The 12,694-nt window shown below is 36.8% G+C and overlaps 1 protein-coding gene across 1 annotated transcript; it reads right to left on the reverse strand.

The window, feature by feature from the left end:
• Positions 1–491: 491 nt before the first annotated feature.
• micu2 (mitochondrial calcium uptake 2) lies at positions 492–12,352 on the reverse strand. Its single transcript, XM_039650089.2, has 12 exons — positions 12,117–12,352; positions 8,887–9,022; positions 8,284–8,315; positions 8,052–8,127; positions 7,868–7,915; positions 5,053–5,135; positions 4,585–4,638; positions 4,379–4,473; positions 2,197–2,368; positions 1,131–1,239; positions 848–1,005; positions 492–645 (listed from the first exon to the last, which is right to left on the reverse strand). Exons 1-12 carry the CDS (start codon positions 12,312–12,314, stop codon positions 544–546), a joined length of 1,263 nt encoding a protein of 420 aa, XP_039506023.1. The 5' UTR covers positions 12,315–12,352; the 3' UTR covers positions 492–543.
• Between the last annotated feature and the right edge of the window lie 342 nt (positions 12,353–12,694).

Genomic DNA, 12,694 nt, shown 5'->3' on the forward strand with positions numbered 1-12,694 from the left:
TTTATTCGACTATTCCTTTTCTTCCTTGTTGGCCTGAAACGAGACTTCCTTAGATTTCCACGACGCAGTCTCGTTTCAGGCCAACAAGGAAGAAAAGGAATAGTCAAATAAAGTCATTATTTTTGTTTGTTTTTTCGCACAAAAAGTATTCTCGTCGCTTGATAAACTTATAGTTGAGCCACGGTAGTCACTTGGGATATTGAAACATTTTCTTCATTGACTTTCTGGGCCGTCAAGAGCCAGTCCCATAGGCAGCCAATGTGGTAGTTATACAGCTCTCAAATTTAATCAAAAATATCTTCATTTGTGTTCCGAAGACGAACGAAGGTCTTACGGGGTTGGTACAGCATGGGGGTGAGTAATTAATGACTTGATTTTCATTTTTGGGTGAACTAACCCTTTAAAGGACACGATTATGATTTAACTGACAGTACAACTAACAAGCCCTGGTGCTTGTGAGGAATTAATTATGTACCATTTTCCTCCCCAGAAGTAAATGGAATTGCAAATATTAGCACATATGGCTAGCCACACACTCCTGTGTCAGACAGGGCTGCCAGTTTCACGGAGTGCTTCTTGAGCTCCTTGCAGTGTCTCTCTCTTCACACATTTCCAATAACCAGAAATACCCAGCTGGGGCTGAACCTACACAGGTGCAATCTACAGTAAGTCTACCGGTTGCTGCTTTGAGCCACTTGCACACATTCAGAAAGATTAACAACTACTGTCACAAGATTGGGCTATAATTCTTTTAACACTAATAATTTTTATTAAAAATTATAAATTTTAGTGCAACATTGTAAATTAAATAAATAAAATTCAACTAAAGGGCTAAATGGTTTCTCACCCTGAGTCCACGTAGTACTCTGTCTTTCATCACAGCGAGGAACTCTTTATCACTCAGACAGTTGTCCCCATCCAGGTCAAAGATCTTAAAAACGGTGTCCAAAACGTTCTCTGAAAGGTCGTGGCCTGTCGCTATCTTCACCGCTCGCTTAAACTGAGCTATAGAGCAACATAGTGAGGGAGATTGCTATGCATTTTAATGGCTCAATCAACACAACTTGAAAAGGACAATCAGTTATGTATTATTAAAAGTTAAAACTATTTGGCATCCAGATCAGTCTTACCCATTCCTATTGGCTTGTTGGCATCATTAATCATTTTTACTGAGAAGGCGAAGTCTTCCAGATTATTGGTAAAGAGACAGAATGCTTTAAATTCATCAAAGGTGATACTCTGACAAAGACAAAATATAGACACTATTTCACACTATAGACACAAAATATAGACACTATATTTTGTATATATTTCACACAAAATATAGACACTATTTCAAGATAATTTAACATATCCTGATGGAATTATAATGTTACAGGATGCTACAAATGCTACATAAGGTCTTTATTTTCTGTCAAACAACGCTTCTTATGTTATAAATATCATTTTTTTTAAATTGATATTTCAATTTAAATGAAATGTATAATGTAATGACCATGTTTTTCACAAGATATTTCAGCCAGTTGATGGTTTTATTATAAATGGCAGTTGGCATTCAAGTAAACAGGTTCTAGAGTTCTCTAAATCTGACTCGAAAGCACCTCCCATTGAGAAGCAACCCCACACATGGATGGTCTCAGGATGTGGATTTACTGTTTACATGACAAAGAATCAACCTTTTCTTCTTAGGAAAATCGTTTTTTATGATCGTTATCATGGGCATTGTAATGTTTGAAGCTGATGTCATAACAAATGTCAGTAGAGCGTAGAAGATTTTTTTTTTTTGAGTGGTTAATTAATTCATAAGATCATGTTGTGGAATTAAAAACTGGAAGACAGAACACAACTAGCAAAATGCTATAAAGGGGCAGGGCTACATAAGGTCTATATAGCAATCAGTGTGCTCTTTTAATCCACACTTTCCCATGTGCTGATGATATGACTAGTGAAATGACGTTAGCTGGTCATTTTGTGCCAGGGCCAAAAAACTGCAGAATTGTGATAAAGTTTTTTTTTTTTTTTTGGTCAATTAAGCTTTTTGCAATTATTTCAAATGCATCTGAAAGTAAATCAACACCACAACTGAAGCAGAAAACTTTATGAAACACTAAATTAATGTCACTGCCAATTCTTTTCACCAAGGCTGTATCTTAATAATATTCAGGACTATTAGTATTAGAGTTTAAAACATGTCACCTGTCCAGTGGGGATCCTCTTCCTCATGTTGTCCCAGTATGCCTCATTGTTCTCTTCATTGGTGTAGTGAAGCAGCCATTCAGCAAAGTCCTCCCGCCTCATGGTCTTCATCCCTTTAGAAAACCGCATGAACTCAACTTCTTGAACCTCCGCCTGCAGATCTTCCATAAAACTACACAAAACCAAAGCAAAATCCTTAAAATATCTCTTAAGGCTAAAAAAACTTAAAACACAGGATAGTTGGTAGACAGGAGATGAGTTAACCGGCTTACTTTGAACAATGTTTGTTTTAAATTTACACTACTGTTTAAAAGAAAATGTATACTATTATTCATCAAGGATGCATTAATGATGTTCTTTTGAACTTTCCATAAAATATATAATTCAGAAAAAAACAACAAAATTTAAATAGTTTCCTCAAAAATATTATGGGGCAGATATGCCAAACCAGTCAAATTAGCGTGAGAGCACAATCCAATAAAAGCGGAGTGAAAGGGAGTGATTTACTGACAACGTGCAAATTAAAGAACACATACGCAGCCAGATCATTTCCATAAGGACCAACGCAATCTAGAGAGCAGCTCAAATTAGCGTTTGGTTTAAGACATGCTTTTTGGGGCAATAAATAATGGTGCAAACCAGTAGCACAAACTTTAGCAAATCATGTTGTGTAAGTTGCAGATTGTTGAATCGAGGGGAGATGTCTGTTGACTGTGCTCACTGGCAGTTGTGGATCGGCCCCCTGATCTAGAGTTTAGAGCAAATGTATGGTGACATTATTGACTGAGCTAAATGTATTGTTATTGGTACTATTGTTGCTGTTGTTGTGGATTGCTAGAGCTAATGCTACTATTGTTGTCATGAGTGTTGTCATTGATATTACCACCACTAATACTAATGTTAATATATTATTATTGTTGTTGTGATTGTTGGGGTGATTATTACCTTCACTAGAACTATACTGATACTACCGGATTGCCCCTATCTATATTTGCGTCACAGAAAGGATCTGGTGTGCCTACATACACCACTTTTTCGATGACTGTGTTGGGCTGTTTTGTATTACGCTGTTGTACGGTATAGACCATTTTGCAAGATGTAAACAACACTGGTCCAGAAACACTTCCTGTTTCAGTTTGTAACTGTTTTCTTTTATTTCACATGTAAAGAAAAAATCTTAAATATGTTTGTTTAACTTTTTGATTCAGTTGTATATGTTCTGTTGGTTGTATTTTATCCCAGCTTTTATGTAGTGTTAAAAAACTGAAACAGGAAGTGCTTCTGGACCAGTTTTGTTTACATCTTACAAAATGGTCTATACTGTCCTTGTCCAGAAAGGAAATAAAGACATCATCTAAGTAGTCAATGTGAAATCAGTAGGTTAGATAGAATGTTTTGAAGCATCGCAAATACATTTTGGTCCAAAAATAACAAAAACCTAAAACTTTATCTCTTCCGGTTCTGTTGTCAATCCGTATTCAGTGACACTGCTGAAGTGTATATGGTGCGGCCGAGTTTCATTTACACTCTGAGGGAGACGCACGTTGTAAACAAAAAAAATCTTCACAAACATGTCTAAGGATTTCAACAGAGTGGAAGACTTGCATTTTTTTGCCCAGCCATATCGGAAGACAATACAATGCTAAATAAAATCGTAGTTTCCGTTATTTTTGGTCCAAAATGTATTTTTGATGCTTCAAAACATTCTACGTAACTCACTGATGTCACATGGACTACTTTGATGATGTCTTTATTTCCTTTCTGGACAAGGACCGTATACCGTGAAAACTCGCGGAGTAAATCTAAAATATCCTAAACTGTGTTCCGAAGATGAACGGAGGTCTTACGGGCTTGGAACGACATGAGGGTGAGTCATTAATGCCAATTTTCATTTTTGGATGAACTAACCCTTTAACAGTATTCAGAATCAATTACGTTATTTTTGTAGCATACATAAAGGAAATAAGTGAGTGGAAACATCATAGTAAAGGCAACAAATAATTTCTGATTATAACTGATCATCACTAGTGAGAAGTTTACAGATTTATAGTATAATGCAAATTTAAGATCAAATAGCCTAACACTGCAGAAACCACACAATTATAATTTTACTAATCACACAGACACTTAAACATGCTAAAGTAACCAGAGGTAGTGTGCATTTTAAGTAATGCTGCTTTACCTGCAAAAATCTGTGTAGTGGAGTTTTTCCTTGCCATTTTTTCCAAAAAAGAAAACCTGTAGTGTAGTGTTGACGTCATAATCACTGTCTGAAATCTGTAGAGAAACAGACAATGCTGTTTGCCTAAAAATCACTGTTTTTTATCACTGTAAAATCTAAATCTCCCATATAACATGCAAAGTTGCTGAACTTAAACATGTACCCACCTCTGTCCCACCCTCCATCAGCAGCTCTTTCCTCGGTCGAATAACTTTCTTCAGCTTCAAAAAGAGAGTAAAGTTAGTAAAAGAAATCATGCACATTCAAATAACCGACTTCTGTACCACATGGCAGGCACACTGATCCATGTTTTTGAATACACCAAACATATTAAATCAAACTAAATTCAATAAATTCATTTATTTTTCTGATGCTCCTATCATGCACCAATCATGCAACAACCATTCCCACATACCTGGTGCACATTGGTCTCATCTCATGCCAGCATTAACAGAAACACAAAGCAGACAGGCCCTAATGACCACACTACTTACATTCCATAATGTATAAATGCAGTGAGGAGAACTTTCTCAGTTAAAATCCCTTTTTTATCCAAGTTGTGGGTTTTTTTTTTCACATTTGCACTTATTATCAATTTGAGTATGAGAAAACAAGTGTGACAAGACATGCCATACCTTCTGAAATTCCTTCTTGTCCACATGCTCATTGCCATCAATGTCAAGCATTTTGAAAGCAATATGAAATCCTGTTTGAGGTTCTGGAATCACAATGCAGTTAAATGGAGTAAAGCAATGGATACTGGCTACAATGAGGAAAAAACTAATGGGTATATCCTGCCCCATTATCAGTAAATATCACAAATACAACTGGAATATAGTGATGTTATTGCAAATACAGTATATTCCAGTATAGTTTCACAGCAAGCACTGAGTGAAGATGCAGTATTTTTGGCTTTGCCAGCAAATTAGCAAAACTTTATATCAAAAACAAAAATAGGGCTATAGGCACATAGCACCAAATGTGCATCTATTCAAGTACAGACCAACTGCAAACTCACCAAAAAGGATTGAAAGATTTTTAGACAATATTCTGATTGCACTCAAGTAGTTAAAAAATAATGGGTCTCAATCACTAATAGCTGCGTGAATTATTCGTTTTTATACGCACAGGAAAATTTCTCACCAAAAATGTTCACCTAATTCATTGCGTGCATGCACAAGAATTTGTTCTTAACCTTACTGTAAAATGAATAAATTCAGAGTATTCTAAATCAGTGGCCTTGTGCCTGAGTAATTTGCATAAAACCCCCTAATCATGTCCATATAAGGGCTTTCCACACACCATTTTCTTTCGTAGCGCTTAGCAAACATGACGCTCATGCTCTCGCCTGAGCACACACAGCAAGATAGCAAGATCCTCGAGCAATGCCAAGTGTGGCACCATCAAAACAAGTGCAAACGCAATAAAAAACTTTTATACAAACCCAGATCACAGATCTCTGATGAGCCAGTTGTACATATGCGAATCTGCATCTTTATGTAAAGGAACCTCGTAGCTCAAGCTATAGCTTTTAATATGTCGAGTCACCAGGAATTCCAACCTCACTTCCGTGACCTGCATACGTAACGTAGTAATACATTCGCATAATGTCAGACTATGGTCTTCATTGGCTGCCTACGAACAACATCTAGTTTGACCCCCGTCTCAAACAGTGTTAGTGTTGTGTACATGACAAGAAGACGCTGTTTTCTGCCCTGCAAAAGCAAATTCTCTTTTTAAAATCCTTCCAAAGGATGAGGATGTGAATGTCAGTGGTTAAATTTACCTCATCGATACAACAGCAGTATAGCCTTTTGACGATTGGTTCTCAAATCTCTGAGATCTAAATGGGATTTACAAACTCTTGTCCATTAAAGAGGGGACAGTACCCACATTATTTGGACCAGCTTACTTCTCAGAATCACAACCTGTAAATAATGTAAATATAAATGTATATTTTCTACCAGGTGTTAACATTTTTGTGTTTTTATATTGTGTAGGTCTCTGGTTAACCGGCAACTCACATCTTACTGAAATACTTCTGCTTATCAGCTGTGGGCACACAATTAGCTAAAATTTATTTTAATGCAGATTGTCTGTTGTTCTTACTACTTTAAGTAATGATAAATGATGTTTATTATGAGCCAGATTTGTTCTACAAACTTTAATGTTACATCCGTCATTCATGTTAGTGCTCAGCTCAGCTACACAGTTCCCACATGTGCAGCACAATAAATTAGAAATATGCACATCAGTTTGTTGATGGAGATACTCTTGTTAATGCTGATGGTGAGGAATTACACTGACATCATCTCATAATGTACACCAAACTGAGTAGCGCATCATTGAGAAACGTCCTGCTCAGTTGTCCATGCGATGGAGGTTCGGGTTGAATAACTAGTTTCTCCAATGTTTCATCATCGGACTCGCAGAGATCCGATGCGATCCAGATCCAACTCCTCCCACCTTACATATAACCTACCCAGCTTCACCCCCTGATCCCTAAACCCACTGCCCAACTCCACCCTCAGATCTGGATCTGACTCCACCTCCTGGATCTTGTGTACTGCACTGAGGTGCTACTGGAAAAATGTGGTGATGTGCAATATATAATAATGAGAATCTTCGTGTTTTTGACCTTTGATGCATGTAAAGGCCTCCATAACAATTAGGAACCTTTAAAATAGCATAATAGGGGCAATTCAAGGCCTTTATCTATGTATAAAATTTTATCTTAACATTTACAAGGCCACCAGGCATATGTGATTTTTGCGAACGAGTGTTTTCAGCTGTTCGTAAATTTGGAATCAATTTTAGAACGAAAGTTATTGATGAATCATGATTTGTTCATCAAAACATTCATATGCAGATTTCAAAGCACAGCACAAGTTAGTGAATAAGATCCAGTAAATGTTGGTGCCGAACCAGAAAGTGATTAAACAGTGATTAAATTGTCTTTCTACCCATCTTCTGTGACTTTTGAGACTAAGAATGAGAATCAAGGAAATATTTTGGCTTTGAGTCCACTTAATGATTTTGTCTCCCTCATTTTTTTTTCTAGTAACAAAACGAAGTCATCAAATCTCTCAAATTATTTTTGTTCCAAAGTTGGACTATTTTTTTCATTCTGTATGTGTAATATGGCATGCAACCAGCAAGGACAATGATGCATTGTCTAATTATTGTGCTTGCGTTATTTCACAAAGGCCAGCCTCTCTTTCTTATTGCGTTCAAATAATACTGCAAGCTCAGCTAAAATTAATTTTGCCATGATGCTGTGAATTCATCAGCAGTGCAGGATGGTGCAGACAAATTTTTATAATCAGACTTCAAGAACATCACAAAAATAATTGCTTCCAAGGACTGGAAACTGATGTAGCTTATAGAAAACTCTTTATGAAAATTATGTAACAAAAAAAAAAGAGAGAAGAAAAGGCCAGGAATACTTACTTGTAAGAATAGTGAGGAGAAACAGGTACTCTGTGTAAGAGATCAGCCCTGAAAATAATTGTTCAGAAAAGGATATAATTTTGTCAATTAAAACACTCAATTATGTAAACAGAAACAGCATATTCAAAATTACATTTTAATCGTGACATTTCCTCAATGAGGCATGCGTTCGCTCAACATATACCTTTGTCTCCGATTCCCCTTAACAGGAAATTTCCTGCCTCAGCCCTGGAAGCCACCCGTATCATTTCGTCCATATCCTGTGAGTTGACCAATCAGATAACAAGGCAAAGCTTTAATTGTGTGGGTAAGACTTTCAGACTTCCACACATGATCATATATTAATGATATTCGTTTAGAGCTAGTCTATTTTGTCTTCAGAGCAACATTCATGTGAACTAACAATATGAACTTACTGCTTTGGTCAGGATCTTTTTCTTAAGTTTACCTATAAGAGAAAGATCAAAAACTGTTGTAACAACAATCTTTTGCAGCATAGTGAAAATCGTCCGTAGTGATGTATGGAGAGATCCTAGAGTACATTACGCTTACTTTATGAATACAAGGCCTAATACGAGGCCTATGAATACAAGGCCTAATACAAGTGAAAACGCTGTTTATCTGGAAGTAATCACCCCTGCATGTTGCAGGGGTGATTACTTCCAGATAAACAGCGTTTTCACTCAGATGTACACAAACCAGAAACATGTTAATATAAATGAGAGTGTAAGTAAAAGAGAGGGGAAGGCTGCATGTGTCAGCAATTTGGGGTCTTGGTGTATTTTGGTAGTAGTCCACTTAAAGAGATACATTTAAACAGAGAAATATTTAAGTATACACTTTTCATAAAGGTAAACACTGTCATCCTAATGTAAATGTAAAAGCTATTCTATTTAGTCCAAGAGAATAGGAATGCACAATATCACACAATAATTTATACATAATAGTGACTCCCTCGCCTAGTGCATGTCTCTTTTTGAGTGTTTGCACAGTCATTCATATGATGAAATGTCACTTACAATCCACCTTCTCCATCAAGATTGAATGGAGGAAGTCTCTGGGTGTCATGTATGGTTCCTCTTCATAGATCATGGAGGCAAACTGGTTAAACCGCCGTCGTCTCATTGACTCTTGTGGTACTCTGATCTCCTCTTTCTTTACAGACATACCAAAAGAAAGCGTAAAAGTTGCATTCATGAACTTTGCCCTTGCATTGTATAGAGTTTAACCTGGCCTCTAGAATAGTTTGAGACATTAGAATTATTAGGCCTTATCTTTACTTGAATAACTTGAGTAGTGTTAAAATAATGGCTAACTGGAAAATTCAGGTTCATTTTACATAAAGAGCAAGAGGCAATTGTATGACTTTTTAAAGAAAGGACCACAGTGGGACAGTGTTGTGATTGTTAATTAAAACTAAAACTATTAAAATAGTTGTTGACTATTTAACTGAAATAAGTTGAAGTTGAAGTAATACAAATAAATTAAAGTTAAATGGAAATATAAAAAATAATAGAAAAGACATGCATGTAAATAATACTAAAACATAACATGTAAACCTCATGGAATTATAAAAAAAACTTAAAAAAATAAAAGCTAAGTTAAAATATTAATAAATATTGTACTATATATTATAGCATACAAATAATACTAAAATAACTGCGGGGGGGGGGGGGGGGGAATTTGCACAGTGGTATGTTTTTTAAATCTGAACTCATTTATTATTTCTCTTTAACCAATGTAAACACTGTTAAGGTGATGATACACAGGGACTCTTTTTGAGCAATGTTGCTGGGCAATCTTGCCGAGGGATTGTTGTTTGGGACAACAACATTGAAAATGGGGAATACATTTCTATCTGGATTATTTAGATATGGTCGTGGGCTCTGTGTCTCATCTGGTTACCCGTTGACCGCAACATTGCCCAGCAACATTGCTCAAAAGGTTGCCATGTGTATCATCATTATTTATATTATGTACATAAAAATGCTGGCTCTGATTATAACATTGTACTATATTTCAATAATTCTGTAAATTTTCCAAATAATACTAACTCAATGAGTTACTAACCAAGCATTAAGATTATGTAACCTGGCTGACACGTACACTCATGGTCAGAATTTTTGGCACCCTTGGTAAATATAATCAAAGTAGTCTAAAAATAACTCTGCAGTGTTTATTCTTTTGATCTTGCTTTAAACAAGTCACAAAAATCTGACCTTTTATTAAGGTAAAACAATTGAAGGGGGGAGGGATCATATTATGATATAAATGTTTTTCTCCAAAACACGTTGGCCACAATTATTGGCACCCCACGAAATTCGTGGTCCCATTAGTCCCATTCATATTTGCATTTTCTGAGCACAGCAGGGTGACTACGAACATGAAAATGTCTAGCCATGATTTATGACATACGAATATAAACATGAGGAAATACAAAGGCCAAATTCCCTTAATTGCCCATCTCAATGAGTAAAACGAAAGAATATAGTTCTAATGTGCAGCTAAAGATTGTTGAGCTCACAAAATAGAAAGTGGCTGTAAGAAAATAGCTAAAACACTGAAAATACCCATTTCCATCATCAGGGCAATACAGTTCCTCTTCCAATCAACTAAAAATATTACAAATCTGCCTGAAAAAGGATGTGTCTATATACTGTCTTAATGCACGGTGATGAGGAATATTTGAGTGGCCAAAGACTCTCCAAGTATCACAGCTGGAGAATTCACAGCTATATCACCCAGTAGCCCAAGACTGGTTGACCACTGTAGTTAAGTAAGGTTGAGCCTTGTCAGAATCTGGATGAGAGAGCTCATGAGAAAACTCCTGCTGAAAGAAGTGTTAGTGAGGCCAGCAGGGGCGCTCACCCTATGGTCTGTGTAGGTCTATCGTGAAAGATTAGGGGTTTAACAGGGGTGTCCTGGCCAAATTCTAAATATTGGCCTTTATCAATCATGCCCTCCTAATAATAATCCACATACTTTCAATTGAATAAATCACTCTCTCTTCTCTCCACTTTAGCTGGTGTGTGGTGACTGGTGAGCGCACTGCCATTGTTTTGTGGCTACCGTCGCATCGTCCAAGTGGATGCGAGCAAAGACCCCTGATATGACTATATAAAGCGCTTTGGATGTACAGTAGTACATAGTAAAGCACTATATAAATACCTCATTCATTTATTCAATTGCAGAAATTAGTTTAATTAATTTTTTATTATTTTTTTAAGCAGAGCGCCTAAAAATAAAATAGCACCTACATCACCACATATTGTTTGGGAGGTTTTCAAGAAAAACCCTTCTCTCTCATCCAAGAACAAACTCCAAGCATATTCAGTTTGGTACTTCAAACGGGACCAGTTTCTGTGGTCAGATGAAACTAAAATAGAGCTGCTTGGTGCACACATCAAAAGTACCCCATGACCACAATTAAACATACAAAGGAAGGATCTGTGAAATTTTGGGCCTATTTTTCTGCTGGTGGTCCTGGACTTCTTGTTCAGATACATGGCATCATGGATTCTATCAAATACCAACAGATAAAATATCTAAACCTGACCACGCAGCGACCACGGCACCTCTGCTAGAAATCTTATAATGGGCTTTGTTAGGAAATCTCATCAGGACAATGATCCAAAACAAACATCAAAACCAACAAAAAATGAAGCTTCAGCCATGGCCATTCCAGTACCCTGACCTGAACCCTATAGAAAAATGAAAATCAGGTTGCAAAAAGTATTGAATAAAAGGGTGTCATTATTTGTGGCCAAAGTATTTTTTTTTTGTGAGTTTTAAATTAAAGATCAAGGATTAACAATGCAAATTTATTTTTAAAGGCTACTTTGTTCATAATAGGTAATAGTGACCATGACTAGCTACAGTTTGCTGTGACAGCATACAGACAGAACTCCACCTACAACGTGATGGCAACAGACAGTGTAACTTTAACTATCCAAACTATTCAAAAAAATGTGTACATACATTTGCAGAAGAAATGTTAGGCTTTTACTGTCTCTCCGTGTTCAAATTACCATACTGCAATCAAATAATAATAGTAGGCTAATTATTGGTTGGTCCCATTTGAATACGCTAACCATAAAAAAGATACATCAAAAAGATACAGACTCTACGAACAAAAAGACGGCATGACAGTGAGTGAGTCTGTTAAGTTTTTAACTTCTCGGACAACACGAATTTTAAAAAGTTAAGAGGTTGTTTTAAAAGTTGTCTGTGATTAGGGAAGTTTGTTTACCTTCGCTACCTCCTCCGCGTACACGATGTGTGGCCAAAGGGTCCATCTGGGTTCATTGTTATAGTGAATAAATCCGCCAGTTACAACAGAACCCAGCAAACCCGCTCCAACAGCACGACTATACCATACACTTCTAAGAGGCCACAAACCTCTCACTGCGTTCCGCCAACTAGCGCCTAACTTGGCCCAAGTCGCCATTATTCTACTACGGGAAGTTTTTTTTTTTATCAGTCTTCTTTGGTCGATAGTGTAGTTAGTGATAAGAGGCGGTGATTTGTCGCCCCCATCAGGCGCACATCATAACTACATTTTGCTCGCGAGCTCTTGGAAAGTTGATATAATGGAAGATGCACTGATCAGGACAAACAAGGGACTCATAAAAAGCATGTCAGCAAGCAATTTTACGTGCTTGACCGCATTGTGCCAACTGTAAAGTTTGGTGGAGGAGGGATAATAAAATATAGGGTTGTTTTTCAGGGGTTGGGCCAACTCCCTTATTTCCAGTCAAGGTAAATCTTAATACTTAGCATACCAAGACATTTTGGACGATCCTATGCTTCCAACTTTGTGGGAACAGT

This window comes from Pimephales promelas, chromosome 4, assembly GCF_988280905.1.
Source record: "Pimephales promelas chromosome 4, fPimPro1.hap1.1, whole genome shotgun sequence".
Lineage (NCBI taxonomy): Eukaryota > Metazoa > Chordata > Actinopteri > Cypriniformes > Leuciscidae > Pimephales > Pimephales promelas.